At 43.0% G+C, this 17,500-nt stretch overlaps 1 protein-coding gene across 8 annotated transcripts in view; it reads left to right on the top strand.

Moving 5' to 3' along the window:
- UTRN (utrophin) overlaps window positions 1–17,500 on the top strand; it is a 1,025,654-nt gene that overhangs the window by 838,381 nt on the left and 169,773 nt on the right. For all 8 annotated transcript variants that reach the window (XM_075339520.1, XM_075339517.1, XM_075339516.1 and 5 more), the window contains one exon: window positions 3,612–3,686. In XM_075339520.1, coding sequence (XP_075195635.1) covers window positions 3,612–3,686 — 75 coding nt within the window. The remainder of the gene's footprint in view (window positions 1–3,611; window positions 3,687–17,500) is intronic.

Genomic DNA, 17,500 nt, shown 5'->3' with positions numbered 1-17,500 from the left:
AGGCTCCAGGTATTTAAGGCTCCCTCCCCTGATGTAAGAGGCCAGAGCAACTGTAACACACACTAGTGATGAGGCCGTGAATGGGAGTGGACCCACTGGCTGTCCCTGAAGTGGTAGGTGCATAGTCAAGCCTGTCCCACATCAGGGTAAGCCTGGGTCCCCTTCCTGTGGTCCAGTGAGTTCACTCCCGCTCGCCGCCTCATCATCAGCATGTTACAGTTTGATGGTTTCACACCTCCTCTGATTGGATATTGATGACCTATCCCAATTATAGCCAATCAGTATCAAAGTCCTTGGCTTAAGACTTTAAAGAGACAGGGATGTCATCGCTGATTTGGACCACCCATCAGACTCCTAAACATATGTCAAGTGACTCCTAAACCTATATTTAGAACTGTTAGCTAAGCATCTTAGACAGAGATAAAATTTGTCTAGTGCCACCTCTTGCTGGCTCTTCCAAGCACTGCTCTATGTGATTGGGATAATCAGTAACCCAATAAAAGTAGAATTTATCTGCACTGCTGTATGAATGACCAAAATCCAAAAGTGCTGTAAGAATGACGAAAAAAGTTCTGAATGAAATTTAGGTGGATTTGTTCTACGTGTTTCGAAGGGTGTCCTCATTTTTATATCAGGAGTAATTTTGAATCAGTGGGTTTCCTGATGAAGAAGGGAGGACACACTTCGAAATGCATACAATAAAACCACCTACATTTTATTCAGCACTTTTTTCGTCATTCTTACTGCAGTGCATAAAAGTACTACTTTTATTTGGTTTCTGATTATCCCTGGATTTCGAGCAAGTGGGACTGAGCACATCCCCTTATCACTTTTTCCATGTTTTGGGGTAAGATGTTATCCTTAGCTCTGTGACTGACAGGTCTCTTGCTATGGGAAATGTAATAATAATCAGTAAAACCAGGCACTCCAATTGAAAAAATCTGATAATATTTATTTTATATTTTCAATCCAGTTGTGAAGACTTTTCAGTCAATTTATTAACCTTCTTTAACTCACGTGCTGGAGATTAAGAATTGCTTGACTTGGAGATGCTATATACAGAGCGGTGTCCACTGCTGTCTGAGCTATGGGAGAGACCTGTCTATCACCTCTAACTGTGTCGGGAGAAGCCGGCCATTAGCGGAGCCTGACTAGTTCAGATCTTTAAAGCATAAGTTCTCTGAAACGCTGGAGCATTTCAGAGGCCGATACAACGGGCTGCAATGATGCACCCAGGATCTGATTTATGCTGTCTGCAGTTTGTGCAGGATGAATCGGGAGATTGGTTCCCTTTGACTTAAACATTTTATTACTCTTTATATATTTAGTTTTGTATTGTGTAGCATTGCTATGAGGTTATATGGATGATTTCTGCAGTATATAAATAAAGGGAAGAAAAACTGGGAGGACATAACGAGTATAGTGCAACAATATTTATTATTTGAATTTTTTAAGGAATTTTTTCAAAAAACTGGCACCGAAAGAAAGTCAACAGCACAATCAATGGGCATATGTGAAGTGATTTATACAGATCATAACATAGTACTATAAGTGAAGTACAAAAAGGAATGATTATTTTGAGATACAATCAAGATCTGAACGCAGCCAGAGTAGACCAAGTAAAGGCTCCAAAATACATAAAGTATATGTTATTCACACATACATAAAGTATATGTTATTACACATTTGGCCTGGGACAACTCATAAATTCCCATGGCTTCCAATACCACCTATATGCCGACGACACCCAGATCTACATCACTGGCCCAGATGCCACATCTCTGCTGTCCAAAATCCCGAAATGTCTATCTGCTATATCCTCCTTCTTCTCCTCTCCCTTCCTAAAGCTCAATGTGGCCAAAACTGAATTAATTATCTTTCCTCCGTCTCACCTACACTCTACACCTGATCTATCTATTACAATAAATAACACCATGCTCTCGCCAGTACCCAAAGTTCGCTGCCTTGGAGTGACCTTTGACTCTGCCTTGTCCTTCATACCACACATCCAATCCCTCACCACCTCCTGCCGTCTTCAACTCAAAAATATTTCCAGAATCCGCCCTTTCCTCAATTCGCAATCTACAAAAATGCTAGTGCATGCCCTCATAATCTCCCGCCTCGACTACTGTAACATCCTCCTCTGCGGCCTCCCTGCCAACACGCTCGCCCCGATAATAATAATAATTCACAAACAGGTGTGACAATGATCACATAAATAGAATATATGGTAGAACTTTATTCCAATGAAGAGTGCAAGATGAAACATACAAGATGAGAAATTGTATGAGACAAAAAATTGCACATTGCCTTAGCAGCATTTGGCAGATGGAGTATGTAAAAAAAACGGTCTAAAATAATCAAACACCCTCATAGTATAATATAGATGTACAGTATGTCATACAATCTGAACAAAGTGAGTACAAAAATAATATGGGTGACCTATGCAAGGATGAAAGTTAAGGGGTAAAAAAAGACCCTGCAGGTAATTGTAACACTCATAAGTTGCACATAGCCCAAATAAAGTCAGGAAATAGGATGTATCGGCATCACCGCATGTTAAGGAAGGACATACCCATAATCAACAATACACAGCCCAAGAGGGTAGCAGCAGAGAGGTCCCCCGATACCTGAATACTGATGCATGTTTCACAATCTTTTACAATTTGATCATTTCATGAGGGAGGGAGAAATCTCATCTTGTATGTTTCATCTTGCACTCTTCATTGTAGTAAAGTTCTACCATATGTTCCATTTATGTGATCATTGTCACACCTGTTTGTGAATGACATATACTTTATGTATTTTGGAGCTTTTACTTGGTCTATCTCATAATAATCATTCCTTTTTGTACTTAACCTTAGTACTATGTTATGATCTGTATAAATTACTTCACACATGACCATTGATTGTGCTGTTGACTTTCTTTCTGTGCCAGTTTCTGAAAAGATTCCTTAATAAATTCAAATAATAATAAATATTTTGCACTATACTCATTTTGTCCTTTTAGTGTTTCTTCCGAATTTCAGAGTGTGCTATGTAGGGTGGGAATTTTTATTTATATGAATAAAGGGGTTCTCTGATCACAACATATTGATACGCTTCAGGTTAGATCATGAATATCAAATTGGTGGGCGTCCAATATCTAGCACCCCTGATCTGATATTGATGACTTTTCCTATGTATAAGTTATTAATATTTTGTGACTGGACATCCGCCTTTCAGTCTGAAAAATAACAAAAAAACAATCACTGCCTGATCTGAACATGTACCGAAAGCTACCAAAAGCATATCTCTACTTCAAGTATACAGCCCAAATATGATATGAACTGAGCGAGCCTTTCTGACTAATAGGTAGAGGGATTTTATTGTGCCAACATGCTCAATGATCATCCGGTCGATTTTCATTTGCTTTTATAAGGTGTTCTGTGCTGATAGTAGTTACATGAAAATACAGCAGCTGTCACCGGAGGACTGGGAAGGTTTCATTTTATGTATGGTAACACTAGCTCTTGCCTGCTGATAAAATAATGCCATCTGTAAACCACGAACACAAGATGTGGTTACAACTGTAAATGCATCTGTTCTAATCTTTCCTTTATTATTCCCAGGTGACCTGAACAATGTGAGGTTTTCTGCCTACCGCACTGCTATGAAGATAAGGAGACTTCAGAAAACACTGTGCTGTAAGTGTACACGTCTTCTTGTCCTACATATTCTCTGCTGAATAATTTAATTTACCTTATGCTGTCTGTACTGTATACTGTATATTATATCCTTCTCACCCACTTGCAACATATATTTGTCTCTTGCTGCAGAAATGTGTGTATATATATATATATATATATATATATATATAATTAGTGGAGGATGTGTAATCTGCAGGTTTTATATATATATATATATATATATATATATAGATATGTATACATATATACATATACAGTGCCTACAAGTAGTATTCAACCCCCTGCAGATTTAGCAGGTTTACACATTCGGAATGAACTTGGCATTGTGACATTTGGACTGTAGATCAGCCTGGAAGTGTGAAATGCACTGCAGCAAAAAAGAATGTTATTTTTTTTTTTTTTTTAAATTGTGAAAAGTTTATTCAGAGGGTCATTTATTATTCAACCCCTCAAACCACCAGAATTCTGTTTGGTTCCCCTAAAGTATTAAGAAGTATTTCAGGCACAAAGAACAATGAGCTTCACATGTTTGAATTAATTATCTCTTTTTCCAGCCTTTTCTGACTAATTAAGACCCTCCCCAAACTTGTGAACAGCACTCATACTTGATCAACATGGGAAAGACAAAGGTGCATTCCAAGGCCATCAGAGACAAGATCGTGGAGGGTCACAAGGCTGGCAAGGGGTACAAAACCCTTTCCAAGGAGTTGGGCCTAGCTGTCTCCACTGTTGGGAGCATCATCCGGAAGTGGAAGGCTTATGGAACTACTGTTAGCCTTCCACGGCCTGGACAGCCTTTGAAAGTTTCCACCCGTGCCGAGGCCAGGCTTGTCTGAAGAGTCAAGGCTAACCCAAGGACAACAAGGAAGGAGCTCCGGGAAGATCTCATGGCAGTGGGGACATTGGTTTCAGTCAATACCATAAGTAACGTACTCCACCGCAATGGTCTCCGTTCCAGACGAGCCCGTAAGGTACCTTTACTTTCAAAGCGTCATGTCAAGGCTCGTCTACAGTTTGCTCATGATCACTTGGAGGACTCTGAGACAGACTGGTTCAAGGTTCTCTGGTCTGATGAGACCAAGATCGAGATCTTTGGTGCCAACCACACACGTGACGTTTGGAGACTGGATGGCAAGAATACCATCCCTACAGTCAAGCATGGTGGTGGCAGCATCATGCTGTGGGGCTGTTTCTCAGCCAAGGGGCCTGGCCATCTGGTCCGCATCCATGGGAAGATGGATAGCACGGCCTACCTGGAGATTTTGGCCAAGAACCTCCGCTCCTCCATCAAGGATCTTAAGATGGGTCGTCATTTCATCTTCCAACAAGACAACGACCCAAAGCACACAGCCAAGAAAACCAAGGCCTGGTTCAAGAGGGAAAAAATCAAGGTGTTGCAGTGGCCTAGTCAGTCTCCTGACCTTAACCCAATTGAAAACTTGTGGAAGGAGCTCAAGATTAAAGTCCACATGAGACACCCAAAGAACCTAGATAACTTGGAGAAGATCTGCATGGAGGAGTGGGCCAAGATAACTCCAGAGACCTGTGCCGGCATGATCAGGTCTTATAAAAGACGATTATTAGCTGTAATTGCAAACAAGGGTTATTCCACAAAATATTAAACCTAGGGGTTGAATAATAATTGACCCACACTTTTATGTTGAAAATTTATTAAAATTTAACTGAGCAACATAACTTGTTGGTTTGTAAGATTTATGCATCTGTTCATAAATCCTGCTCTTGTTTGAAGTTTGCAGGCTCTAACTTATTTGCATCTTATCAAACCTGCTAAATCTGCAGGGGGTTGAATACTACTTGTAGGCACTGTATATATATATAGTGGAGGATGTGTAATCTGCAGGTTATATTTTATAGTTTGATATATTCACTTGATAATGTACAGACAGGGGTGGGATTCAGCCGCTTCTGTCCGGTTCTGGAGAACCGGTTGTTAAAATAGCAGCCGGTTCCCAGAACCGGCAAGAAACAGCTCCAGCGATCCAGTTCCCTGTATTCATTTGTGTTAGTGTCTCTTTAAGACACTAGCACAAATGAATCTCCGTACCTCCGCGCCGCACTTCCGGGTTCAGTGAAGCCTGTCGGCTCCCTGACACGGCGTGCAGCGACGCGCTGACGCTACAGAGGTGACGGCAGTGTGAGGAGGTAGCTCCTCCTACTGCCGTCTGTCAGCGTCACTGTGACTGCAGAGAGCCGCGGAGGAGGACGGAAGACAGAGAAGCAGCCGCCGGTGTTTGGAGCAGGTAAGTGCTCATAGAGCCGAAGATGCAAGGAGAGGGGCCGCATAAAGATGGCAGCTATATGGGGAGAGGAGGCTGCATAAGATGGGAGCTATATGGGGAAAGGAGGCTGCATAAGATGGGAGCTATATGGGGAAAGGAGGCTGCATAAGATGGGAGCTATATGGGTACAGAAGGCTGCATAAGATGAGAGCTATATGGGGAGAGGAGGCTCCATAGATGGGAGCTATATGGGGAGAGGAGGCTGCATACGATGGGAGCTATATGGGGAAAGGAGGCTGCATAAGATGGGAGCTATATGGGTACAGAAGGCTGCATAAGATGAGAGCTATATGGGGAAAGGAGGCTCCATAGATGGGAGCTATATGGGGAGAGGAGGCTGCATACGATGGGAGCTATATGGGGAGAGGAGGCTGCATAAGATGGGAACTATATGGGGAGAGGAGGCCACATAAGATGGGAGCTATATGGGGAGAGGAGGCTGCATAGATGGGAAAAGGAGCACATGGGATAAGATCTGCTGGGAAAAGAAGCCATGATGGGATGGGATCTGTAGGGGAAAGGGGCCATAATGGGATGGGATCTGTAGGGGGAAAGGAGCCACATGGGATGGGATTTGCAGGGGGGGAAGACACCACATGGGATGGAATCTGCAGGGGGCAAGAGACCACATGGGATGGGATCTGTAGGGGGAAAGGAGCCACATGGGATGGGATCTGTATGGGGAAGGTCGTCCATTCCAATTTTGGCAGGGCTCCTTTAGTAATCATTTTTAAAAATTGTAGAAAAAACGTATAATACAATATGACTGACAGTGACTGGAACAACTGGTGCTGGACAGGAGAGTGACGGTATAGGAGGGGAAGAAGGGGAAAGAGATTTTACTTTAAATTACTTGTATTTTTTGGTTGAGGAAAGTGCGTGAAAATGGGTGTGGCTAACAAAATGGGTGTGGTTACAGAATGGGTGTGGTTTTCAACTGGGCGGGGTTTACAGAGAACCTGTTGTTAAAAATTTGAATCCCACTCCTGTGTACAGGATTTTAACGTAAAATATACACATTTACACATAAGAGTAAACTGTGTTAACACAGATAAGGCCATTTTTACATCACAAATGGATATGGAAAAGCTGAAAAATTATTTAATAGGTAACCGTCACTTTACTTTATATTTCATGACAGTAAGCAACTTTGTAATATATATCATCAGAAAACCTTGCTGCTTTCACCTCCTGGATTGTTCTTTCACATTTCATGGATAGAATATGTCAACTCTGCTTTCAGTGAAGACATATTTTCCCATTACCGAGCTCAGAGATAACGGTTAGTGCTTTTAAAATGCTATGCAGGGAGGAGCTAGAGACATAAACTGATATTTACAGTTCTCCATAGGGCTTTATGAGCACCAACTGTCATCTCCTATCTCTGTAATGAGGAAAATCTTTCTTCACTGAAGGCACATTTTTACTCATGAATTGTCTATTTTGAGAATTAATGATCAGCTCAGGAGGAGAAAGAAGCAGATTTCTCTAATAAGGTACATTGCAAAGTTTCCTTTTTAGCATGTAATACTGATTTGCGGAACAAAAATTCAAAAGATGGCTACTCTAACAATAGAAAAACATACCTCATTGTTTATTAAGTGGAAACCACTGAGTAAAATTAGCACCAACAAGGACCTAGGGGTATAAATTAACAGTAAACTGTAGTAATAATATTAATAGTAATAATATTTATTCATTTATATAGCACCATTAATTCCACAGCGCTTTACATACTTTGGCAACACTGTCCCCATTGGGGGTCACAATCTAAATTCCCTATCTGTATGTCTTTGAAGTGTGGGAGGAAACCCACACAAACACGGGGAGAACATACAAACTCCTTGCAGATGTCCTTGGTCGGATTAGAATCCAGAACCTCTCAACTGCAAGACTGCAGTGCTAACCACTGAGCCACCATGCCACCAGTAGCCAGTGTAAGCCAGCTGCTGCCATTGCAAATGGGATCATGGGAGTGCAACAAAAGAAATATTGTATAGAAATGGCAGACATATCATTGGTGCAGTAGTGCAATCGCACAGGGGCACAAGAGGTAAGGGGGCCCAGTCATACAGCCAAAGTAGGTGGAATTGTGCATTCTGATGAGTTATTGGATTTAAAATGGCCCATACACGTTATTACACAGGGACCCCTTTCTGAATGTGTCCGCCAGTGCGTATAACAAGCCTCCCAAACTGCCTGATTCACTGGCAGTACCACTCTGAAGAGCAGGGGGTTTGTGCTCTGCTGGCTGAGCATGCCAGAAGTATTTGCACCCCTCTCCTCCTAAATCCTGTATTGCATTGCTTATTTTAAACTGCTGATATATGCTATAAGAAAGAGGAAAGCAGAAAACACAAAGCGGGAGAGTAAGATATTGCAAATAACCGTGGGATGGGAGAGGGGGAGAGTAAGATATTGCAAATAACCGTGGGATGGGAGAGGGGGAGAGTAAGGCGCGCTTTACACATTGCGACATCACTAGCAATTGCTAGCGATGTCCAGCGCGATAGCACCCGCCCCCGTCGCACATGCGATATGTGATGATTGCTGCCGTAGCGAACATTATCGCTACGGCAGCTTCACACGCACATACCCTGCTCGGCGACGTCACTAATCGGCCGTTCAATAGAAGCGGAGGGGCGGAGATGAGCGAGACATAACATCCCGCCCACCTTCTCCCTTCCGCATTGCCATCGGGACGCAGGTAAGGAGATGTTTGTCGCTCCTGCGGGTTTACACACAGCGATGTGGAACCGACATTATGGAAATGAACGACCTTATGCAGATCAGCGATATTGTACGCGTCTGTGCTCGTTCATCGTCACACCTAGGATTTCCACGTTGCGATGTTGCTACCGGATGTGCGTCACTAACGACGTGACCCCGACGATATATTAGTAGCGATGTCGCAAAGTGTAAAGCCCCCCTAAGGCTATGTGCGCACGTTACGTCGAGGTAGTTGCAGTTCCAAACGCATCCTCTGGCAGAAATGGTTTTTGCCAAAGTTGGTTTTGATCACAAAAACGCGATAAATACGCGTGCGTTTTTACCGCGTTTTTAGCGTGATTTACATGCTTTTTCATTGCCTAAAGTCAGATGCGTTTTCAATACAAAGACACTACTAAATAAAGTTTAAACATTCAAATACTATGAAAAAAACGGAAAAAATTATAGTAAATATATTGATTAAAATCAAACACAAAATAAATATTTTTAATAAATATATAACTATTTTTTAATATACCGTATTTTTCGCTTTATAAGACGCACTTTTGTTCCTCCAAATTTTGGGGGAAAGTAGGGGGTGCGTCTTATAATCTGAATATACGGAGGGGGGGTGTATATATATATATATATATATATATATACACACTACAGAGTCCAGGGGAGGTGGAGCTCTGCTGGGGGGCTTGTGAAAGCTGGGAGCGGCAGCGTTTGATCTCCTGCACCCGCTCATATAATATGCACAGCCGCTGTTCACCACCATGGTGCTGAAAGCGCACCGCGGCGATGGGCTGGGGCAGCAGTGTATATTATATCTGCCTGCGCCCTCCTTTGATCGCACATGCCCCCTCCCCCTGTGTTAGCTATGGCCCCCATGCTGCTGCCCATAGTAAAATAATAAACTCTTTACTCACCTCCTCCAGCATGTCTGCCCGGTCTCCCTCCTGCTGCTGTGATCATGCACGCAGAGATATCACTCTGCCGTGCCGATCACATGACCGGCCGAGAACCAGGAAATGCAGGAGGCCGGAGCTCAACCCCGAGGAGGGGGTCACGAGACAGGACAGTGCTGGAGAAGGGTAAGGAAAAAGTTTATTTTACTAAAAGCAGCAGCATAGGGCGATATCTAACACAGGGTGCTGTGTGCCAGCAATAGTGGGCCGTGTGCAGCCACAGTGGGCCATGTTCAGCCACAGGGGGCCATGTGCAGCCAGAGGGGGCCGTGTGCATCCACAGGGGGCCGTGTGGATCCACAGGGGGCCGTTTGCCAGCCACAGTGGGCCGTGTGCCAGCCATAGGGGCCGTGTGGCAGCCATCGGGGCCGTGTGCCAGCCATAAGGGCCGTGTGCCAGCCATAGAGGATGTGTGTCAGCCATAGGGTACATGTGGCATCACTGGGGGACGTGTGCCAGCACAAAGGGGCTATATTCAATATAAGGTGGCCATATCCAGATTAAGAGGGCTAATTTTAGGATGGGGGGGCTATGAGGGACATATACCCTATATGATTTGTTAGACAGACACTGGCATTATAAGACGGACCCCATTTATTAAAAAATTCTCTATTCCTTCACCAAATTTGGGGGTGCGTCTTATAATCAGGTGCGTCTTATAAAGCGAAAAATACGGTATATGCACAAAATAACATTAAATTATGGTATTTCATTAATTTAATTGTCGGACTCTGTGTGTGTGTAAAGGGACATATTATTCCAATATTATAAAGTCAAAAACACATGCATTTATTTTGTTCAAAAAGCATGTATTCTGCAGCTAAAAAGCATGTAAAACGCTGGAATTTTGATTGTGTGCGTTTTGACATTTCCCATTGCCTCTAATGATAGCAAAACACAGCCCAAATGGCAAAAACAATTGACATGCTGCTTCTTTAAACGCTGAGTTTTTGCCCCAAAATATGCACATTAAACGCAGCATTTTGAACTGCAAAGTGCGCACAAGAAATCCCTATTTCCCATAGGCATTGCTGGAAAATCAAAACACATGCCTTTTGGCATTAAAACGCTGCAGTTCAAAACGCTGCAGAAACGCAGGTAAAAACGCAAAGTGCGCCGGATGGCACTGTTGTACTCACTCAGACACAGAAGGACAGAGTCTCTGGTAAACCAAACGGCTGGATGGACGGGGCCCACAGTCGGCTGCGGTGTTTTCACTCTCCCCGGACGGGTTGATGGTGGCTGTCGTTTCCCTGCACCTGTGTGTAAGTGTTTGACTCCTATGGCTTCCCACGGGTAGTCCGCTCTCCGGCGTGTACGTGTCGGGAGAGCCCTTTTTGCCCACAGGACGGGTTGGGCTGTTGCCTTCTGACGGGACTTGTTTGGGAATGAAACCCTGAGGTCCAGACCGCAATCAGAGAATTTGACCTTTTCGGCGGCTCCTTGCCTACTCGGGGTCTGAGTACCCTGCCTTGGTGCTTGGCTTCAATCTGCTCCCCGGTTCGGTACAGGCGGGCCACCGCCCGACCCCGGTCCTACGGTTCCGCTGACTTCTACCTACTCCTGCAGACGGCCACCACCGTCTGCTGACCTTGCTGATTGTGCCTGGGCTCCGACCCAGACACACACAGTCTTTGCTCCTCTCACTTCCACCTCTCAACTTCAACTCTCCACTGAACTGACTTCAACTCCAGCTTACTTCAACTAACTGGCTTTTCCCGCCTCCAGGCCTGTGAACTCCTCGGTGGGCGGGGTCAACCACCTGGCTCCGCCCCACCTGGTGTGGACATCAAGCCTGGAGGGAGGCAACAAGGATTTTTGGTTGACTGATGTACCTAGCCGGGGGAGGGGGTGTATGTGTGATATTACTGAACTGTGACCTCTGGGGTCCAGGGCGTCACGTAATACAGGAGCTAGCAGACATTGCAAAAAAGCCTTGGGTAAGAAAGAGCAGAAAGTAGGGCTGATATGATCTGAGAAACGAGCAGGGAAAAATACCAAGAGAATTACTGTGGAAAAGGAAATCCAGCAGCTCAGTAGCATGTGCGGTTCTGAGCAGGTGGCTATACACGTTGTATCCGTTCTACTTCTCCACAATTATAGACAGATCAGTCTTGACGACGGGCAGAGTAAAAAGTGTTTTACTCAAACATCACGATTTATGGTGTAGAAAGTATTTACATTTTTGTTATATTGGCATTCTATTACACATAACTGTATTGAAACAATAGTGACCATCTAAGTAGAATCTGTTATGTAATTTTTTGATGTTAAACCGCCCCAATGTGTTTTACATGATGCAATGTCTATCACTAACATAAGGTAGTTTTCTGAAAAATAAAATTCTGTGTATTTATCCTAAAAAAAGAGTTTATATGCCTTGGTAAAACCAGTGCAGACCTTTGTTTTCAGTCATGAGGGCGGCCTTTTGCTGGGAATCAGTCATGTCACTCAGTTCAAGCAAAATTCTTTTTTTAACATAGTCACACCCCTTGTAGTGTAATTCATTATACACAGGTCCTTTACCAGAACGTCTCTGCTTAGATCCTAACATTCTCAAGCCATTTGGTATTGTGAGTAAAGTGCTGAGAAAGGCAGAATGCAAATAACAAAAGTGGCAAAGGGACGAAGTAAAGTGCAAAGTTCTATAATATTACGCATGTGGTCCTCCTGCTGCTGGAATGGCACAGGCATCTCACCCATTTTGGCTTTAGCCTTCGGTTTGTTATGTACATCCTGCCCTTCTCAGCACTAAAAAGTCATGACATGGAATTGTTTATATAATGATTTCAAATGTGAAATGAAGTCTTAATGAAAATGTTGCAGGGATCGTGTATTTCAACTGTTCCTTTAAGGGAGCGAAGACTTACGTGTTGATGGGCATCATAATTCATTCTCCACATTTAATAAAATTGCTATTTCTAGTTTTAGACAGTGTTGAAATATAAACAATGTAAACGTTTAGAGACACCGCACAACAGAATTATGAGTATTCCTATAATTGGCAGCCGGTTTATGTACTAAGCAATCATTTATTTGAAAGGTTATTATTACTGTAGCGTTTCCCCAGTTCAGCGTAATCTCCCAGAGATGGTCTGCCGGTGTCTACACCAGGATTGATTTCCTTTTATTTATGGAAAACAATAATTTCACAACCAACTGCTGCTTGAAAATTATATTTCTAGTATGTAATCAGTGGGAGGTGACAAATCATTGATGTAAACCATAAAATAAAAAGAGCTCATGTATCTTAAAATGAAAACTTAAAATTTGATCTATCTGTCTGCCTACAGTACCTTGTTGCTCTAGATTCCCAAATTTCAATGTATTTAGTGATTTTCTAGAATTATTGGAGACTCATATACAGCTCATCCTAAGAAAGCTCGGAAACCAGTCAGCTATTCCTACACTTACCATAAGGAGTAGGTTGCTTACATCTGAACAGACAGTCCTCTGGAGATGAGGGGGGGGGCCTGGACCCCACTTTTAGGATAGCAGGAATCTCACCAGTCCAGCTGTCTGCCTTTGCTGTTATGCCCTGCTGCTAAAGTCCAGTGGGTTTTGGTGTCATGGCATGAACTCTATCCAGCTATGAACTTTCATGATGCATCAAATGTATTGAAGATCCTGCTCAATGGGCAATTGCTAGGACTGGTCAGCTGACCCATGGCGTGGTGGGTTCCGTAACCAGTAACAGGTGAACGACGTCCTATATATGTCCTCAATATCTATCTGTCTATAGTCAGTTATTGCACTTTATTATCTGTTCCTTGTGTGTTTATACAATTAACCCATTGAGTAATGCCCCTTGACTATCCTTATGGATTTTGACACGTGTGCCGATATCATGGCTAAAATTCTGGTATCCAATTCTGTCATTGTTCACAGTCTCGTTCTGATGATTTGGATAGCTGACACCTTTTCTCTCAACTTACTCAACTGCGAGCAGCTACTCCGTTCAAGGCAACCCGGGGATCTCTGTAACATTGTCGAGATCCTTGTGCAAGGGTAAAATGGGGTTCTGATCTGGTATAAATCCTAAGTCATATGAATAGGCTTTTTAAAAGGGAATAAGAAAAGGTTTCTTCAGCTCACCTGCTGCCCGGATTGTTCAGCCTTGCGGGTGCCCAGGATCCTTCGGTCTAACCCGACCGGTAACAAGGAACGTGGAAGGCAAAGAGAGAGAAGGCGATCCGGCACAAATTCTCCTTGGGTTAAAATATTCAAGTCTTTATTTGGACATGGTTAAAAAAATGTATACACATCGTGAAGACCAAAAAAAGAATCCATTCAGATGGTACAAATTTAGATCATGAAGGCTTCATGATCTAAATTTGTACCATCTGAATGGATTCTTTTTTTGGTCTTCACGATGTGTATACATTTTTTTAACCATGTCCAAATAAAGACTTGAATATTTTAACCCAAGGAGAATTTGTGCCGGATCACCTTCTCTCTCTTTGCTTTTTAAAAGGCCACTTTTGACTTATAGGATTGCTACTTCCAATAGGTGGTGCTAGAGTTTGTCTCCTTCCTGGAGAGACAATTTGAATATTTCCCAGGGGGCATTGCAGCTAAAGACCCCTCACTGGCAGCCAGACTGGTTTGTCAGGTCTCCGCAAGGAGAATAGTCTTCCCTGTGGTCCCCACAATAGCTTCTCATAAGCCAGATCAGATCCCATACTTTGCACTGACGAGGAGCAATCATCCCGAAACACTGTGTTTGCAAATTGGGGTTCTGATCTGGTATAAATCCTAAAGGGTGCTTTACACGCTGCGACATCGCTAACGATATATCGTCGGGGTCACGTCGCTAGTGATGCACATCCGGCATCATTAGCGACATCGCAGCCTGTGATACCAAGGAGCGATGATCAACGATTGCAAAAACGTCAAAAATCATTGATCGTTGACACGTCGCTCCTTTTTATAATATCGTTGGCGGTGCATGCCGCTAGTTTTTCCTCGTTTCTGCGGCATCACACATCGCACTGCAGGAATGACGAACATCTCACCTGCGTCCACCGGCAATGATGAAGGAAGGAGGTGGGCGGCATGTTCCAACCGCTCATCACCGCCCCTCCTCTGCTATTGGACGGCTGTCGTGTGACGTCGCTATGACGTCGCACGAACCGCCCCCTTAGAGAGGAGGCGGATCGCCGGCCACAGCGACGTCGCAGGGAAGGTAAGTCCGTGTGATGGGTGTAAGCGATGTTGTGTGCCACATGCAGCGATTTGCCTGTGACGCACAACCGACGGTGGCGGATACGCTCACTAGCGATATCGGTACCGATATCGCAGCGTATAAAATGCCCTTAAGTCAAATGAAAAGGTTTGTTAAAAGGCCACTTTTGACTTATAGGATTGGTACTTCCAATAGGTGGCGCTAAAGTTTGTCTCCTTCCTGGAGAGACAATTAGGGTAAAATAGTGACTACCAAAGTTCCCCTGAAAGCTGCTAACCTGAGTGGCTTTCTCCAAAGCTGTCCATGGTAGTTTATTTAATCTGACAGATTTGTTACACAGCCCTTACCAACTAAGCACTACAGCCCCAATTCAACAAAGTGTTTTTGCCAAAAATCTGATGGAAAATACTTTGATAAGTCATAACATTTTTGTGCAAAAATTTTGCAACTATTGCGTTTTCATGCTAATTTTGATCAGTTCCATCAAAATGGAAAGCATTTGGGCAGGACAGGGGCATGAGACCACAGCTTATCTAATTCATGACAAGCAGATGTATTACTCCAGCCCTGGACTGGAGTAAGTAATGTGGTGAGACGCACATCACTTTTTACACCCGCCGGATTCATTAAGATGCATGCCTCTTATTGTATCAGGAGCGTTAAACTCCAGCACACCCCCTCATCCAGACTGGCGTTTTTGAATCAGGGCCTAAGCCTCAACGACCTTGTGACTTGGCTCTGTAGTCGTATAACTGGTTGCACCTGCAGTTGTAGTCATGTCCGGCTGTCTGTTATCCATATCACGTAGGCTGAATGTTAGGTTCTTTTGGCATTTAATGACAATGTGCTTTATAGAAAATCTGAATAGAACTGATTTTTACTTCAGATTAAATATCATAATTTATAGTTATTTCTTGTTGCAGCTTTTAAAGTGATTGTCAAGTGTTTACAGGGAAACCTGTGACCTAATAAATCATCCAAGTATTGCAGTAAATACCTGAATGAAATATTATGATAAATCAGTGACAAATCACTTAGAATTAGTTCTCCAGTACTTTATCATTGATGACCTATGCTTAGGATAGTTTATCAATGTTTGATTGGCCAGGGGCTGACACCCAGAGCCCCCACCGATCAGCAGTTGGCCGGAAATGCTCAGTTCCAGATCTGCCCCATCTTCTGATGGCAGCCGCGGCCGGGTACTTCACAGCTGCCTCCCAATGAGCCGCTATCAGAAGATGGGGCAGCTCTGGAACTGAGCATTGCTTTCCACCTGCTTTTGCCGCCGGCACTGAGGACATCTGATTGGCATGGATGCTGGATGTTGGACCCTGGGCGATTAGACATTGATAACCTATCTAAGAATAGGCCAGTAATGTAAAAATAGGACACAGTGTGTTTAAATGTTCTTTAACCCACCAAACTTTTAACATCTCCAGATGTCGAGGGCAACCTTTAAGACTGCGCCAGTTGTCCAGATTGATTTTCACTGCTCTCAGTGCACTCACTGAAAGGTGCTCAGTAGCCCCATTCAAGAAGCATATTAGAAATGTGCAGTATGTAAATTAATAGTCAAGAATAAAACCTTACTATGGCTAAGTTCACACGTTGTGTTTTTTTCTGCAGCCTGGTCTTTTGGCAGACAAAAAGCTGCTTACAAAAAGCACGTTTTGCTGTGTCCTTGCTGCTTTTTTTGTTGTTTCTTTTGCTGCATTTTTGATGTAGATTATATGTGTCATTTCTCTATAGTACATGTTTAAATTAAGTTAGTTTCGTTCACCAAAAAAGCAGCAAAAGCAGTGCTTAAGTTTTTGCACTTTTCAGTTCTTTTTATGTTGAAAAAATGGTGTAAAAATGCTCACAGAATTGACGTGTTGCTTTTTCTCAAAAACGACGCAGTTTTCCATTTCAGTACATGAGATTTCTGAAATATCATGCTTTTGATGGCATAAAAAAATGCGTAAAAAATGCTGAAAAAACCCCAGAACGTGTGAACATAGGCTAGGACGACTAGAAAATGATGATACACAGGTTACGGGGTCATAGACTTTTGAGCTTATTGACTTTGGTAGTGTAATTCCGGCTCTGGTCTCTTCATAAATGCAGAATTCCCCCTATTCCTTGTGAATCAGCACATTTTCGGCAATATTTACAATGTGGGAATGTATACTTTGATGTGCAAGAACTTTTATTACGTCACTTGTACTAAAAACTTTAATCACAAATTCCGCTTTTGTGCCTTCAACGACAATTTTTTGGCAAAGCGCTAAGCTTTAGTCATCAACTGAACTATTAAGTGGTTTTCTATGTTCTACGTTTATAAATGACCCTGGATCGAGCCCAGCCAAAACCTTTCCTCCAGGCTCTTGCCCTCGTCAGACACTTACTTTTCATTGAAGTGCTTTGATTTATGGTGTTTCATAGAACTGTCAAATCCCATTACCATAATACAGTGACATTTGTAATTTTAATTTAGTGTTGACAGTAAGCCAAGTCATACCTCTTAGTTGAAGTTCTAGACACATACACATTGCTGCCGAGACTGTGTTCCAAAAAAATGCTTCTTTTTTTATTGATGATGTGAATTTTCTTAGAAAAACTCGACATTATGAATAGGATTTCATTACACAGTTGGGGACATGTGAT

Source organism: Anomaloglossus baeobatrachus, chromosome 3 (assembly GCF_048569485.1).
Source record: "Anomaloglossus baeobatrachus isolate aAnoBae1 chromosome 3, aAnoBae1.hap1, whole genome shotgun sequence".
In the NCBI taxonomy this organism is placed as follows: domain Eukaryota; kingdom Metazoa; phylum Chordata; class Amphibia; order Anura; family Aromobatidae; genus Anomaloglossus; species Anomaloglossus baeobatrachus.
This window is presented reverse-complemented; position numbering and strand designations above follow the sequence as displayed.